Source organism: Elephas maximus, chromosome 7 (assembly GCF_024166365.1).
Source record: "Elephas maximus indicus isolate mEleMax1 chromosome 7, mEleMax1 primary haplotype, whole genome shotgun sequence".
Taxonomy (NCBI): Eukaryota; Metazoa; Chordata; class Mammalia; order Proboscidea; family Elephantidae; genus Elephas; species Elephas maximus.
The window spans coordinates 75,904,329-75,921,535 of NC_064825.1; the positions used below are offsets into that span (position 1 = coordinate 75,904,329).

Sequence of the window (17,207 nt, forward strand, 5' to 3'; positions counted from 1 at the left end):
ATATCAGGTAGCTGGCCCCAATGTGAGTCCTTCACATGCATAACACATTCAGTCCTCAAACAACCCTTGAGATAGGTTAATGTTCTTATGATCCTTATTTTATACCTTGGGAATTTCCTCCAAGGTCACAGAGCTAGGAGGTGGTGCAGTCTGTCTGCAGAACCCATACTTGTAGCACAGAACAGTACTGCAATGGAACTGGACGTTAGTAGGCAAGTGGAACAAAAATACTGCATGGCTTCTTGACATCAGCAGTCACCTGCAAGCCACACTGAGTCCCCGCATCCATCGTCTATACAAGTTTTAGGTGTTACAGTTCCCGTATCAAATTCACCTGAACACAGACACAGGCGCTCACATTGTATCCCTTGTGATGGTGTGGACAAGTCAACAAGGACCTGGCCTCAAATCCTGGCTCTGCCCCGCTGTCCTTGGGCAGATTTCTTTGCCTTTCGGTCGAATTGGCCTGGCAGGTATTTCTCTCAGGCCGCCCAGAGGACCAGGGGAGGCTGGTACCGAAAGGACCGGCTAACACCTGAGCAGGCGCCGTCAGGCCACGGATTTCTCTCCCTCCCGGCTCTTTCCCCAGTGAGACGGAGAGCAACGACTTGAATCCGACAGGCCGCCCTCCAGACCCTCTGCTGCCTAGGCTCCGGCTTGCTACGCTCCACCCCCACCCTGTGTCTCGGCACAGACTGGCGTCAGGGCCGCCACGGGACAGCCTCTTCTCCAGCAGGCTACTCCCACACTGCTGGGTGGACACAGGTTCTCAAAAATAGCTATTTATTTGCTTATCAGCAGTGGGGCTGGGGAGGGGGGGAACAAAGTGATCGAGGACAAAATCAATTACTATTTTTCATCTTTGACAAAGTAATTAAGGCCGTAGTGACTGGCTAATTCCGGCCGAATGGCTGGCTGCCGCGGTGATGGATGCGGATTTACGGCCTTCTCGTTGGTGGCGTGCGGGCGCGATTATCACTCCAAACAGGCGGCCGCGGAGGGCGGGGGCGGGGGCCCGAGTCCGGAGGGCTTGAGCCTTTTTTGTTTTTCCATGCGAAGGCTTCATCCGCTGCGCTTCCTCAGCGCTGACACACACCAGTAAGCACGACGAGCTGCCCAAGGGCTTGGCCTGGCCTCCTGCCCCTGCACTCTCTCCCTCATCCACTCACTCCGACTCTCCTGCCCTTCTGGTGCCCCCCACTCCGCCCTCACGCTGGCCTCAGAGCCACCCCGCTAGGCCTCGCAGCTCCAGACCCTCCCTCCGTTCTGCACGCTGCCCCTCCTTTCTAGAATCTTGCGGCCTGAGGTGGGGGGAGGTGGGGAGTCGGAGTTGTGCAGACTTGCGCCCACCCCCTCAGGCTTTACTGCGCGTCACCTGCCCCTGCAGGGTCTGACGCGCAGTGGGCCCCACGCGGGAACCCAAGTGCGCACTGGAGTGGGGAGGGCCTCCGGAGTGAAACGTCAGACCTGGGGGCCGAGCGAGGACCCGCGGCGTCACCCGGACTCAGGGCAGCTGCGCCAGGGACCGGGCGGGAGGGAGTAGCGAGAAGGCCGCCAGGCCCAGGGCGCCTCTACATAGTTCTGCCCCCTTCGGGGGCCAGCGAGGACCGCGCGCCCCGTGGACACTGAGTAGGCATGCGGCCCTCTGCGGGGGCGGCTCAAATGCAAATTGGGAAACTGGCTGGAGGTTTTCGATGTCGTGACTAGCCATCGGGGAAGTCTGCCCAGGGCCCTGGGAAGGGACCTGCGAAGGGAGGCCAGGCGCGCGTCCTGGCTTCTCTCCGGACCAGGGTCTGCTGGGTCTGCCTGCTTTGACCCTAGCACCCCGGTATGGCTCCTTGGAAATTAGGCTTTTGTTTTGTTTTGTTTTTGGGAGAAGCGCCCGACAGGACTCCCTTAGTTTCTCACCGTGGCTCCCACAGTTCACTGTGCTTCTCCCCTCCCGCCTGAGCTGGATGGAGCACGCGCTCCTGCGGGATTTTCGGCCGGATCGCCCGCCCCTCCTCTAGCCGAAACCCACTGCAACCCCCTGCCCCGGGCCCACCGAAGCCCTGGCTCCCTACCCTCGCCCGGATTCCCTCGGCGTGGTCCTGTGGGAGGCCGTTGTGGAGCGGTTAAGGGTGTAGACTTCCTAGGGGTATCCAGGGTTCGAAAGCGGCTTTCTGAGCCTCCGTTTCCTCAGTTTTAAAATTGGGATAATTCCTCAAAAGCTGTTGTCAACACTAAATGGAGCAAGTCATGGAAACCGTTTGCATAGTGGTTGATGTGAACTCTCATATTGAGAGTTTAATAAATGTTAGCTCAAAACTACGATTAAAACGGCCTGAAACCCTCACTTTTTTTTTTTTTTGAAACCCTCACAGTGGCTCGGAAGGAGGGTCTCCGTAGGGAAACTACCCACCCCCAGGATAGTGCAGATCGCAGGTCCCCAGCCAGCTGCCGCGGAGGGACCAGGCTGGCAAGCCAGCGGGCAGAGGCATCTGAGAGAGCGAGGGCAGCTCGCGAGCGGGCGGGAGGGGTCGCCGCAGTGCCCCCGGCGCCCGCCGCAATCTGCCGCTGCAGCCTCCGCCTGCGGCCGCCCAGACTTTATCCGTATGCCGCGTGGGGACTGCCCAGCCTAGTGCCACTGCACCGACCCCAAGGCAGTGGGCCGGGCTGCGGGGAAAGGACAAAGTGCTTTCTGTAGCTTCTCATCCTCCAGGCCAGCGGTTCTCCGAAACAGGCCAGCAACCTTGGAGAGCGTTTTTGCTGATCTCTCCCCCCAGTCTCCAGCCTACACCTCCTCTATAAAGGTGTTTTCCCTTTCTTGTGAGTATAACCTTTGCTTTGTACCAATAGGAAAGTTCATCTCTTTATCCCCGTGGTTTTCACACACACCCCCCCACCTCCTGTAATACAGCAGAATGTCCCCCTTTGGCTTCCCGGATCACCAGCCCTGCTCCTGGTGTGGGATTTCAAGGGTCTCTAAGACCCTGCGCTTCCAAATCAGGCCGATTGATGAATTTTATTGAAGGGGCCATCAAGAAAGAAAGCGTTTTCTTTGACATTGAAAGTGACCTGAGAACCAGGTCAATGTTGGAAATAATTTCCCTTTTATTTTTACAAAACATTTCAGAGGATCTTATGAGAACAGTTATAATTTTACAAGGATTTTCTCTTGGTAGTGTTAACAGAGAAAAATAGAAATGCAAATACTAGGTCTAAATTTCTAAGCGGAAACCTAGGACTCCCCCAGGACTGGATGTCTGGGAGAGGGGATGCAGGCGGGGCTGTGGGAACCTGAAGTCCGCCTACGCACAGGGGGCTGCATCCTTGTACCCGCAGCACCCCTGCCTGCACCAGCCATCCCAGAGTCATGGCTCTACATGCGGATCCTTGATTGCTTTAGGAATGATATTGCCGAATCCGATGCCTGTAGATTTGGGGAGGCAGCAACGGGATCGAGTGGAAGAGAAAGACCCAGCCACCGCAGTGATTTACCACCCCCTTTTTTTTCCCTCGCGCCCAGCTCGACAACCCAATCCGCTCTGCTGGCGGCTGCGCCTAGCCTTGGGCGCAGTGGGACGTGTCCCTCCCGTGTTTCCCTTAATTAGGAGGAGGCAAACTTCTGTCGTCCCCTCCCGCCGGCTTCGGTTTAGTAATCAGACCCACATGAGTCACGCGGAACACGCAGCCCCCTCCCGCCCCAGTGACAACTGGCCAGAGCGCTCTCGGCTGTTGTCACTTTAAAACTCGAACCAAGGGAGTAATGATTTATCAAACTTGTATTACCAAGAAAATGTCACACGAAGGGCACCTTGCTGACGCAAACCCGGCCTTTCCCAAGGAGATATAGAAAGCGCCTCTCTTGCCGGAGCCAAATCCAGTCTTGTCAATAGCTGGGTTCACTTCCTACTGGTTCAATCGGTTGCCTGTGTCAGACATGGTGAGTGTTTGCTTTCGGTCTTTTAAGAGAAGAGGGGGCCAAGGGGGTGGAAAGGGGAGATGGGTTTTGGATGTTTCTTTTTGAAACGTTTTGTGTATTTTGGGGAGGTGGGGGAGGGAAAGACAGTTCTCCAAAGGGTAGATGTTTGTGCTTGGGAGCTTCACCTAAGCTCATAAAGAGGTTCCTGAGGCTGTAGAGAGAACTGAGAGGTTGGAGGGGGCTCCTAACAGGCTGGATTTCGGGCGCTGTTCTCGGTGCTGAAAAGCCAGGTGTCGATGAAGAGGCAGGTTGCTCTGAGTCCTAGACGCTACTGAGGTAGGAATGCTGGCTGGAGCCAAGGTACTCAAATTTGGTGAATGTTAAGGAGTTCTGATCTGTGCATTTGTGAAGGGGGAGGTGGGTAGAAGAGAGGCCAGCAGTTGGAATGAAAATAGTGATTATTCTTACTGTAGGATAATTACTTTTATTGGTGCTGAGGTTTAGGAAGCTCTGAAAGAAAACAGGAGAGAGAGAAACAGAAGGAAAAAGAAAGTATATGAAAATCAGTCGTGAGTTTTGGTCCCCAAGTGAGTGTCCTGGCATGAGGGATTTTAGACTCCTGAGAATAGCTATGCCTGAAAAAACTTTACACGTTAGTTCACATTTCTGGAAACCTGGAAGTGAAAGTAGGTTCTTTAAGAGAACAAACCCGTTACTACTGCCTTGTGTTTTCAGTCTGGTTATTATCACTGTTGTTGGGTTTTTCTTTTTTTATTTTGTAATTTTGTGGTGATCTTTATCCCTGCCTTTGCTACCTGGCAGCCGGGGATGGGTTTTGGAGCACTCGGATTCGCACAACCAATTTGGCCTCCAGCACTCACAGGGACCAGGCCATCAGCTTTGTGGCCGCAGCTTGCCTGTGGCTTATAAAAAAAAAAAAAAAAAAAGGCAGTGTGCATTGTTGAATGACAAAGGAAATGGGGCGGAAAATTAAAGAATCTTTCTACAATGGTGATGGGGACGCGGGCATCCTACAGCTGTGATGTGAAACCCAAAGAGGGCGGGAATGCATGGCTATAGGGCTATTTCTATCCTCCCCTTTTCCCCTAGCCCAAACCATTTCTGTCTCCTTTTTAATTCACCGTCTATCAGGGAGGAGAATATTAGCTTCTTTAAGTCATTTAAGTATGGAGAGACGGGGAAATTGAGAAATACTGGTTGTAGTATTTTATTGGCAACAACAACAACAACAAAAAAACAGATTCCAATTTGCTCCCCTAGATACTGTGTGTGGATTCCAGTTGTGGACCTTTGCAGATATAGATACAGGTTTTTTTTTTTTTTTTTTTTTAAAGCTGCCGTGACTTTATTTTTTGCACGAACCTGACGTTGTGTTTGCAGGATTGCGGTGCTCCCAAGGAAATGAATAAACAACCAGACGTCAGCTTGGAAGCAGCGGCGGCACCGGGTCACCCCGAGGGCCTGTGCGCGCCCAGGACGAGTCCGGAGCAGGAGCTACCCGCGGCTGCCGCGCCGCCGCCCCGTGTGCCCAGGTCCGCTTCCACCGGCGCCCAAACTTTCCAGTCTCCGGACGCGCGAGCCTGCGAGGCCGAGCGACTGGGAATGGGGGCTTGCAAACTCAGTAGCACGCGGGCGCCAGCGGCCTCCGCGGCTCTGCGGGACTTGAGCGAGGCGCACAGCGCACAGGTCGCCCCTCCGGCTGGGGGAGCCGGGCCCGGCAACGCGCTGCACTGTAAGATCCCGGCCCTGCGCTGCCCGGAGGGGGATGCGAACGTGAGTGTGGGCAAGGGTACCCTGGAGCGGAACAATACCCCGGCCGTGGGCTGGGTGAACATGAGCCGGAGCACCGTGGTGCTGGGCACGGATGGAATCACGTCTGTACTCCCAGGCAGCGTGGCCAGCGCTGCCGCCCAGGTAAGCTGGGCGCTCTAGGCCCACGCCGCCTCCTGATCTCCAGCCGCGTGCGTGGCGAGCCAGGCCGCGGCGGGTGCACGTGTGCTGTTGGGGAGATGGGTTGGCAGTGCCAGGTGGTGGGAGGAAGCTTTGGGGCTTTGGAAGCTCGCACTGCGCTGAGGTCGGCAGTTCAGGGCTGCACCAAGTACGCTGAGGCTGCAGTGGTACTCCCAGAGGGGTCGGGACCTCACGAGCTGCCCACTAAGTGCCCCTTCCCAGACTCAGTGACAGTAGGCATCTGAGTGCAGACCCGTTAAGCAGTGGAGGCAGTTAGATCCTCTATTCAGGCATGACTCCTCTTCCTGTCAGTGACTGGGTCTTTAATTAATTTTTTTAAATATAGAGAAAAGCCCGGGGTGGTGAAGAACAATAGTTTACAGTCCTGTAGCCCTTTGCACTGAGAATTAACATCATGAGAATTCATTCGGTGAGAGATCGGTTCACCAAAATCTTCAGGACCCTGTTATTTGCACTGGACTTCCAAAAGCCCAGTACCCCATTTTGTTATCATAATTTTTTCTTAAAGAGGACCTACCTCAACTGTATAAGCTTCAGGTCCCACACACCTGGATCCATTCCTGAATTTGACACTTTACTGCTAAGCCAGAGACATGAGCCCACAGAGCTAATTCCCATCCTGGGTTAGGGAAAAGGAGCCCTCCCTGGTACCAGCAACTCTTGGTATTCCTGGTGGGCCCCTCCTGTATATAGGCCTTTGTCTTCTATTTTCCTCCAGTCTTCCCACCTCCTTCTCTGACCTTATCTTTCCTCTGTCTTTGTTTCACCCACTCTGGCTCTACCCTTTTTCCTTGCCTGCCTTCTGCTACTTCCCACGCACTTGGCGTGTGTCCAGCAGTCAGGGCCCGGGCCAGGACATTCTCCTGTATAGGATTCAGGGCTTATCTAGCCCTTGTGTCCTGAATCACTCAAGTGTTTGCATGCGTGTGCGTGCACGCATACACACACACTCCACCACAGGCCCCCATAGCAGGAGTTCAACCCTTAGAATAATTAGAAAAAAGCACAAATGTAGGCTTTTCTGCTTGCCCTTGCTTGTCCATGTCTGGAACATTAGTCTGTGTATATTAACTGCCTCTGAGATCATGTACCCAACAGTGTGACCCTAGGTGGAGGCAGAAAATTCATTTCAAAGGCCTTCCTTAACCTCCGCACTGCGGCAAAAGGAACTGAACTCCCACCCTTCTCAGCCCTAGAAGGATTGGAGGGTGGGTTGAGGGGACTGGAGGATTACATGCAGCGAGAGATGTATGGAGGGTGTTAAAGAGGCTCCCTCTGGCCCTTGGGCTCCTAAAGATGCAGACCAAGCCCTGCCCTGGCCTATTTTCAGATTCTTGTCTTCCTAACACCCACCTTCTCCCTCTCCAAGCCTGCCATCCCTCCTGGCAGCTGTTCTTTATCCTTCACAGCTGGTAGAACAGTGTGGATGTCACAGCCCGTAGAACAGTGTGGGACGTCCCAGGTTACTGACATAGGAGGCAGAGTGTGACTCAGGAGGTGGAAGCTGCGCAGTGGTGTGTATCCCTGGAAGCTTTGTGTAGTGTCCAGGTGTCCTGCGTACTTTCAGGGTTAATTTCAGGAAAACTCACCCCCAGATCTTTCTGCTTCATAATGAGGCATTTCAGAACCAGATACTGCCTCCAAAAAGCATCTTAGAGTAAGCTGAGAGAAGTGAGCCCCAAAGATTCGTAGACTGCCAGAGCTGGAAAGTGCCTCAGGAGACAGTTATTCTAAACCCATTTTACAGATGGGGACACAGAGGCTCAGAGAGAGCAAGTGGCTTGCTTGGGGTTACCCAGCTGGTTAGTAGTATAGACTAGAATCCCAGGTTTTAATGCCATACCTCATTCTCTATCCCCACCCCCCTTGTTTTACCCGTAAGTCTCCCTCCTGCCCATCTCCCTTGCCCCAGTGCAGAAGGGTGCTTCCCTTAAATTAGCCGACCCAGCAGCTTCCCATGTAAGGCACTGGCAGAGAAAGTCAGGCAGGGGCTCTGGCTGGCTTCAGATATTGCAGCTCTCTTTCTGGTCTTGACAGACTCCAGAGGAAGAAAGAGCTGAGGAAGAGGTGCAGTGAGGGTTTTATTGGGGGGAGGGGGTGATTAGGGACCTGCTTGCTGGAGACTCTAGGCATGATATTGGGGGCCTGCTTGCCAAATGAACTCTTGGTGAGGGATTGGGGATGGAGGGGTCTGCTTGCAACCAACATGCCGGTTAAAGGTTTGGGGAGAGCTGCTTGCTGGTGTATCCTGACTGCAGGATTTGGAAAAGAGGGGCTCAAGGGTCTGTTTAAGATGGATCTTCACGTCAGAATAGTGGTTCTGCTTGCTGTAAGATCCTTAGTGCAGGATTGAGAGGTGAGGCCCTGCTTGTAGATGCATCCTCTGTTCAGAATTTGGACCCTGCTTGCCTATGCATCCTTGGTTGAAAAGTGGGGGCCTGCTTGTGGGAAGGACCCTCATCAGGGGGGAGGGCAGAACGGGGCCTGCTTGCAACAGCCCCGGGGCTGTTATCCGACCATTTGCTTTTCCGCCCCCAGGAGGACGAACAAGGGGATGAGAATAAGGCCCGAGGGAACTGGTCCAGCAAACTGGACTTCATCCTGTCCATGGTGGGGTACGCAGTGGGGCTGGGCAATGTCTGGAGGTTTCCCTACCTGGCCTTCCAGAACGGGGGAGGTATGGCTTTTCCGCTCTTTCCGCCTGCGGCGAGGTGGGGCGGGCATTCGTGGGTTGGGGGGACTCGGAGCCCCGGGGTGGGGGCGGGGCCGGGAGGGGAGGCTCCCGGCAGCCTCCTCATACTCCAGCCCGCATTCCCCGTTGGCAAAAGTACAAAGCCGGAGGGCAGGAGCGATTGACACTAGATTCGAAGGCTTCTACCTGCAGATGAGCAGCAGGAAAGGGGTGGGACCAGGGGATCTCACATTGGCCCGGCTTGGGGGGCTGGATCCTGCGACAAAAGGGCCCCGAGGCGGGGGAGTTCAGACTTTTAGCTGTCAAGTATTTCAGGGAGCGGCCGCCCTCCGCGCACTTGAACGACTTTAGAGCCGGTAGCTGTGCAGTCCTGGAGCCCCGCATTAAAGATGTTTTAAGATGATAACCTGGAAACCCGATACCTTGGGACTGGGCGTTCGGGTCTAGCGGAGCGCAGAATGCAGGCGAGCCGGGAGGTGCGACGGGGATACGGCTGGGGTGGTGCTCTCGGAGGTCTGGGGCTGGAATGGAAACCTCTCAGGAGCACCCGGACACAGACCTTCTTGGGTGCAAACAGGACACATTTTAACTTTGGCAAAATCGTTTAGCAAAAACGGTTTTCGTTTCATTCGTCCTAACTGGGTGGAAGAACCTGCTTTTGGAGGAAGACCGTTTCTGGAGATGGGGAGGACGCCAGTTAGGCACGCTCCAGCCGCTGGGCCATTGGGATCCCGGCAGCCCAAGTTTCCCATTGAACCTCGTCTGTACCCACGAGGAAGGACCTGACACATTCAGGGTCCCCTTTGCTTGCCTTCCCCGGGCAGCTCGCCCACATTAGCTAAAGACAACGAAGTGGTCCTATCTGGGAGTTTGCACCTAGAGCTCCCTCCACAGCGTCTCAACTGAACCAAAGGGGCCAGAAACACGCCCCCTCGTCCTATCCTGACTGACAGCTTAAGTCGTTCTTGTTGTTTGTCTCGCGTGTCCGCTCCAGGCGGAATTTGGTGCACACGGGTGAGCAAGTAGGTGTCGCACCGGCGAACCTCTCCGCATCATGGGATGATTAAAACGAAAAATATGCCCCCGCCCCCGATTCCAAATTAGAATACATTGACAAGTTATTTATGAGGACGGTAGAGCAGAGCGTTTGCAATCATGGGTGCCCTGGAAACAGAGACAGGTGCTGGCCAAGCGACTCGAGGCTCCCCGGCTGGCAGCTTCTGCCTGGTTTCCGCAGGAAGTCCCCAGAAAAGGGGTGCGGGAAGTGGGCGGGAGGAGCTGTGGTACCGCTTCTAGCGACTGCAGGGAGAGCGGCTCCTCACCCTTGATTCCTGGGGTGGGTGTGTGGGCCCCCAGGGTGGGGAGATGGAAAGGAGTGCTAGCCAAGGGCATTTGGCCCGAGAAAGTGTTCCTGCTTTGCTGGCCAGGCATCTGCAAAGTGCGAGGCTATACGCTCGGCTAAGCGGTTCCGGTTCCCCGGGCGCAGCCAAGAGAGGGGAGGAGGAAGGCAGTCCTTTTCCGCACTGCGGCTCTGGGGCCCCGCAGCCCGCAGCGCGGGGTGGAGAGCTCGCCCCCTCCTTCCCAGGAGCAAAAGAGAATTGTTGCACAATCCACGTCCTTCTTGAAAACCGGATGTGGAGATGAAAAAGCAGGATTCCAGTTTTTAGTCCCCTTCTTTCTTGGAGAGCCCTCGGGCAGCAAGGGTCCCTTGGCCCAGAGAGGAAGTTGAGAGGGGTGAGCAGAAAGGGCAGGCTACAGAAAGATCAGCACAGTTCTTTGGGCTCTGGCTGTTTTCGTCCTGGGATTGGCTCTGACCTATTAACAGTGCTTGCCGGTCAAAACCTTTTCAAAAATCACTGTTCCTCTGCTCCCTCCCAAACAACTCCCAAGAAACCTGAAGGGAAAGAACCCTAGAGAACCTTCAGCAAGTCTGTGGAGGCCTATCAGGTACTATTGCCCTAGGCTGGGTGTTCCTTGAGCTAAAGAGATGAAGGATGAACTAACATTGATTTCAAACTAGGCAAGACAATCCACATAAATACTGTTAAGTGATCAGTGCCTGGAGAAAGTATTGTGGGAGGACAGAAGGGAGACTTCTTGGAGGAGGAAGCATTTGTGTTGACCTTGAAGGATGGGAGGGACTTCACATAAGGAGAAGGAGGTTGAGTGTGTGATGGTGGTGGTGGTGGGAGAGGGATGAGTATTGGGGACCTGCCTAGCAGAGCAGCCTTTCCTGGCTGGCCAAAGGTATGCAAGTAACTTGGGTTACTGTGGAGGAGGGCTCTGGAGTCTAGCTTAGCAGATTTCAGGTCATGGGAAGGCTCAGGGTCTGATGAGATCCCACCAAATCTGACTCCAGTAGTGAGTCAAAGGCATTGAGTTGATGAATCTTGAAAGGGCTTAATTTTGGGAAATTGAAGCACTATAATTAAAAAAAACAAAACAACCCACCACCACACAACTCCTTGGACTTGTGGAAAATTGAAATGAGTAAGTACCCTTACATTTTTTTGGAGGAGGGCTCCTAAACGTCTGTGGGGGTACCTGTTGTTGAGCCAGAATATCAAAAGCTTCTTCAGAAAAGGAGCTAAATTGCCTCTGTAAGTTCAGAGAGAGGGAGCTCAGCCCCCAGCCTAGAGGACTGTGCCCCAAGGTGGTCCAGAGCCCTGCCTTCACCTCCCAGGGCCCTCACTTCCCACTCTCTCTTCCCAAGGTGCTTTCCTCATCCCCTACTTGATGATGCTGGCCCTGGCTGGGCTGCCCATCTTCTTCCTAGAGGTGTCGCTGGGCCAGTTTGCCAGCCAGGGACCAGTGTCTGTGTGGAAGGCCATCCCAGCTCTACAAGGTGAGTCCACTCCGCCTCTTAGCTCCTCAAGCCTTACCCTGCTCTCTGTCGCTGCTCAACTTTGCCCCTGGGAGGGAGACTTGCTTTTGTGATCCATGGAACTCACTTCTTCCTTCTTTTATTTGATTGACTCCACTCTGCCTCCTCTCTCCCCAGAATGGCCCAGGACCACCCTTTGCCTAGTTCAGTTCCTAGCTGAATGCCTTGGGGTCCCCAGGAGACCTAAAGTCCACTCCACTATGAGGAGATCCATTTGTAAAAGAGAGTCAAGACCTAGGTCCCCTATCCCTCTTTGCCCAACTGTAAGAATTTTATAGGCTTTGGAATGGAATGAACCCCTGGAATTTTTGCTTCCACAGGCTGTGGCATCGCGATGCTGATCATCTCTGTCCTAATAGCCATATACTACAATGTGATTATTTGCTACACACTTTTCTACTTGTTTGCCTCCTTTGTGTCTGTGCTGCCTTGGGCCTCCTGTAACAACCCTTGGAACACACCAGAATGCAAAGATAAAACCAAACTTTTATTAGGTAAGTTTGGGTGTACCTGCTTTAGGGGTGTGTGTGTGTGTTCTGAACTATTAATTCTTTCATTAAACAGTGATTAATTGAACAAATATTATGCATCCAAGGCTCTGTGTTATGAGCTGGGGGCAAGGAAATTAAAACAAACAACCAAACTTAGTTCTAACAATTAAAACAGCTCATGACCTAGAAAAAAAACCAAACCCATTGTCAAGTCGATTCTGACTCAGCAACCCTATAGGACAGAGTAAAATTGCCCCATGGCATTTCCAAGGAGTGCCTGGTGGATTCAAACTGCCAACCTTTTGGTTAGTAGCCGTAGCTCTTAACCACTATGCCACCAGGGTTTCCCATGACTTAGAGCAAGGATGTTTGTTAAAAATATAGGTTCGCAGGCCCACCTGATAGTCTGCTATATTAGATCTGGGTGGGGCTGGGAAATTTGCATTTTAGCAAGACCCTCTAGCATCTTACTACTCAAACCCAGTTCCTCAGAGCAGCAACAAGCATCACCTGGAAGCTGGTTAGAAATGCAGAGGCCCTACCCCAGCCTTCCTGAATGAGAATCTGCATTTTAACAAGATCCCCAGGTGATACTCTAGGTCCTAGACCAAGTCCACCTGGGGAGTCAGGAAGCATTCCTGGAAGAACATTCCAGATCTGAAAAAGATTGGTCTGGAGGACTTGGGCAGGGGACTGTGAGCTTGCTGATTCAGGGGCAAGGGAATGACTGTGAAGAGGACTAGGGCAGATATGTAGATATGTCTGAGAGGCTTTCCTGTCTGTAAGGCATCTCTGCCACTAATTGTATGTATCTTTGAATACAGTAGTAAATAACTTCTCTCTGGAGCTCAGGTTTCCTCATCTGAAAAATGGAAATAATGATACTGTTAGTTACCGTCCCTACCTCATGGAGTTGCTGTAAGGAGAAAATGAAGGATACGATAGCAGTTGGAAAAGCATAAAATTGTATAAATAGAAGGTATATAAGGAGCCCTGGTGGCACAGTGGTTAAGTGCTCAGCTGCTAACTGAGAGGTTGGCAGTTCAAACCCACCAGCCACTCCACGGGAGAAAGATGTGACAATCTGCTTCTGTAAAGATTGCAGCCTTGGAAACCCTATGGGGCAGTTCTACTCTGTCCTATGGTGTCGCTATGAGTCGACTTGACTCAACAGCAATGGGTTTTAGAAGGTGCTAATAACAATCATCTTTGAAGGCTCTGGTCATTTTTATGGGGTAGTTTCTGCTTTCTTCACAGATCTGTTATTACCATTAAGCTGGGTCCGTCCTGAGAACAGCAACCTATGATGTCTATATGATGGGCTCTTGGTGTCGGCCCCTTAAGCCGGCTTTTTTCCCCTGCAGTCTTCAGACCTAGCGTATTATTTGACCCTTTGTGTGTGTTGAGAATCAAAAGTGAATTCTTCCCCCTCGTAGCCCCAGAAAATATTCATATACCTAGAGACAGTAACTCATACTGGGGTATTTTTACACACACACGCACACACATATATACACCATACCCAGCCTCCACCTACGAAGACTTTGAATAAGACTGAAAGAGAACTAAAACTAGAGACACTCGCCTGTTAAATTCCAGTCCAACCCCGTGGATGTGGAAGAGCTCAGGAATGGGGAGGAGTGAGAATTGGTTGGGGCTCCCAAGTGTGTGGTTAATGAGTGGTTTGACTAAGACTAGATGCCCCTTAGCCTCTCTGGGTCTCACTGTCCTCACCTGAACAATATCAGTAGTGGTGGTTTCTTAGGTTAGAGTAGTGGTTCTCAACCTTGGCTGCTGCACATTGGAGTCACCTGGGGGAACTAACAAATCAAAACATGACTCAAGGCCTGTACCAGACCAATTAAATCAGAATCTCTGGAGGTGGAGCCTAGGCTTTGGTCATTTTTAAAGTTCCCCAGGTGCAAGCAAGGAAGAACCACTGGGCTGGAGTTTCACACATCCCTTAGTTAGGCTACCACTAGCCATTCTTGGAATGAAGTGTCTCATCTTCTTTGCCTTTCCATTCCCTGTTGGCCTTGGTGGTCAGCTCTGCAGAACTGCTGTCTAGGAGAATTCCACTCGGTAGCTGTTCATAGATTCATAATGGCTTCCTGAAGGAGATTGCCGTACTAGGCAAAACACCTTTTCCAGAGCGTGGGTTCTGGAATAGAGAAATACCTCAAGATCGTAAGCTATCCTGAATCCCTTCTTGTCCTTTCTAGATTGTGCCTGGGAGGGAGGTCACTTTCCAAGGGAGTGCCTGCTAAAGGGGGGCTGTTGCCTTGACTCAGGCCCCATAAGACACTTCCCTGAGGACTTCTCTCAAGGCCTACCTGGGTCATGGCAGACAGTGGCCCTGCAGCTAACCTCACCAGGAGGGATGGTGGTTCAGAAATGTCATCCTCGTCTACTCACAGTATCCACTAATATTTGTGCAGCACCTTAACATTTAATAATAACTAGTGTTACCTGGAAAAGCAAAGATGTCACCTTGAAGACTACAGTGCGCCTGACCCAAGCCATAGTATTTTCAATCATATCATATGCATGCGAAAGCTGGACAACGAATAAGGAAGACCTAAGAAGAATTGATGCCTTTGAATTGTGGTCTTGGTGAAGAATATTGAATACACCACAGACTGCCAAAAGAATGAACAAATTTGTCTCGAAAGAAGTACAACCAGAATGCTCCTTAGAAGTAAGGATGGCGAGACTTTGTCTCACATACTTTGGACATGTTGTCAGGAACGATCAGTCCCTGGAGAAGGACATCATGCTTAGTAAAGTAGAGGGTCAGCAAAAAAGAGGAAGACCCTCAATGAGATGGCCTGACACAGTGGCTACAACAGTGGGCTCGAGCATAACAATGATTGTGAGCGTGGCGCAGGACTGGTCAGTGTTTCGTTCTGTAGCACATAGGGTCGCTATGAGTCAGAACCAACTCAATAGCACCTAACAACAACAACAAGTGTTACTTGCTACATGCCAAGTGCTGTGTTAAACCCTTTTACATGTATTACCAATGTTAAGATACACCACAAGCCTACATGTAGGTTCTGTTATTACTTCCATTTTACAGATGAGAAAACAAAGCTTAAGGCCATGGAGTTAGCTGTGTGGCAGACCCTGCGATTTGAACTCAAGTTTCCCTGTCTCCCAAGGCCATGGTCCTAACCACCAAGCTAAGTGCTTCCCAATTTACAAGGCAGATTCAAAAACACTCTCTCCTTTATTCCTAACAACAGGCTTGCGAGTTCCAAAGGGTATGATCACTACTCTGCATATGATGAAGTAGACTCTGAGGCTTAGAGAGAAGTGTCAGGCTGTAAGTCCCCAGGTAGACCAGCACTGGGATTTGGGTCTCAGGGCCCAACCCTCTGCTCTGTCCAGGATGTTTGAAGAGTGCAGCAGGTTCAACTGCACCAATCCCAGCAGAGTGCCATCAGTCTGGCTGTTCCTTAACTGATATTTGTGGTTGAGATTCTGTTAGGTAAAAAGAAAGCTGATCTGAACAGTAGGTTGACTTAATAATTCCACTTCTGTGAATCTATCTTAAGGGGAAATCAGAGATGCAGGCAACTACTATATAAGATTGTTCATTGCAGCCATATTTTACAATACTGGGAAATATTATAAACATTTAAATGTGTGACAGAATGCAAATTATTATTGAATAAATCCATGGATCAAATAAACTATGGTGCTTCCATATGATGAGATATTCTATAGTCATTAAAAGTAAATATTCATGAACAAGTGCTAAGTGGCACGATTTTTCTTTATCTTATGCAAAATAGAGAGGAATTAAAAAAAATTCATAAAAAAATCCTCACCATAGTATGTGAAATGTAGAAGGTGGATACAGATTTCTAGCACAATTTTATCTTTACTAAAAATATGTATATGGATAGCAAACATACAGGAAGGTAATACATGAAATGTTAACAATGGTAGATTTGGGGCCATTTTCTTTTATTTTTTGCACCTTCCATTATGGATGTCACCTTGAGGACTAAGGTCTAAGGTGCACCTGACCCAAGCCGTGGTGTTTTCAATTGCCTCATATGCATGTGAAAGCTGGACAATGAATAAGGAAGACCTAAGAAGGATTGATGCCTTTGAATTATGGTGTTGGCGAAGAATATTGAATGTATCATGGACTGCCAGAAGAAAGAACAAATCTGTCTTGGAAGAAGTACAGCCAGAATGCTCCTTAGAAGCAAGGATGCCAAGACTTCATCTCATGTACTTTGTACCTGTTATCAGGAGGGACCTGTCCCTGGAGAAGGACATCATGCTTGGTAATGTAGAGGGTCAGTGAAAAAGAGGAAGACTCTTAACAAGATGAATTAACACAGTGGCTGCAACAATGGTGCAGGACTGGGCGGTGTTTTGTTCTGTTGTACATGGGGTCACTATGAGTTGGACATGTATTTGTTTTATAGTCAGAGTTATAGTCAGAGGGGGGAAAAAAAGTAAACCAAACCAGTTGCCATCAAGTAGATTCTGACTAATGGTGACCCCATGTATGTCAAAATAAAACTGCTCTGTAGGGTTTTCAGTGTCTGGGTTTTTGGAAATAGATCTCCAGGCCTTCCTTCCAAGGCACATCAAACCTCCAACCTTTCAGTTAGCAGCCAAGCACATTAACAGTTTGTACCACGCAGGCTCAGTAGTTAAGAGTTCATCTGCTAACCAAAAGATCGGCAGTTGGAATTCAGCAGCTACTCCTTGAAAACCCGACGGGGCAGTTCTACTCTGTCCTATAGGGTCTGTATGAGTTAGAATCCACTTGACAGCAATGGGTTTGGTTTCGTTTTTTTGAGTCCATTACCCCAAAGGACAAAGTAGAAATCCCCCATAGGATTTCTAAGGCCGTAATCTTTACGGAAGTAGATCGCCACATCTCTCTCCCACAGAGTGGCTGGTAGTTTCAAACCACTGACCTTTTCAGTTAGCAGCAAAACACCCTGCAAAAAAAAAAAAAAAAAAAATTGGTTGTCATGTTGACTTGGCCAGGCATGTGGATGGGAGTACAAGAGGCAGAGAAGACCCTGTCCCTGGCCTTGTGGATTTCTACCCTGACTTATGACTCAGGAAACATGAAAGGCAAAACAAAGACATTACATAGCTAAGCTCCTGTTTGATTGGTACAAACTGTGCATACTCTGAAGCTCTGAGCAGAGAGAGACAATGGACATTTTTCACCCTGACTATTCCCTGGGGCGTATGGACAGGCTGGGC

The 17,207-nt window shown here is 50.8% G+C and overlaps 1 protein-coding gene across 1 annotated transcript in view; it reads left to right on the forward strand.

Moving 5' to 3' along the window:
- Positions 1-907: 907 nt before the first annotated feature.
- The window catches only part of SLC6A5 (solute carrier family 6 member 5), a 62,082-nt gene continuing 45,782 nt past the window's right edge, over positions 908-17,207 (forward strand). Inside the window, exons 1-8 of the mRNA XM_049891419.1 lie at positions 908-1,098; positions 1,291-1,529; positions 2,364-2,601; positions 3,225-3,471; positions 5,306-5,839; positions 8,435-8,573; positions 11,302-11,433; positions 11,793-11,966. Coding sequence (XP_049747376.1) covers positions 908-1,098; positions 1,291-1,529; positions 2,364-2,601; positions 3,225-3,471; positions 5,306-5,839; positions 8,435-8,573; positions 11,302-11,433; positions 11,793-11,966 — 1,894 coding nt within the window. The remainder of the gene's footprint in view (positions 1,099-1,290; positions 1,530-2,363; positions 2,602-3,224; positions 3,472-5,305; positions 5,840-8,434; positions 8,574-11,301; positions 11,434-11,792; positions 11,967-17,207) is intronic.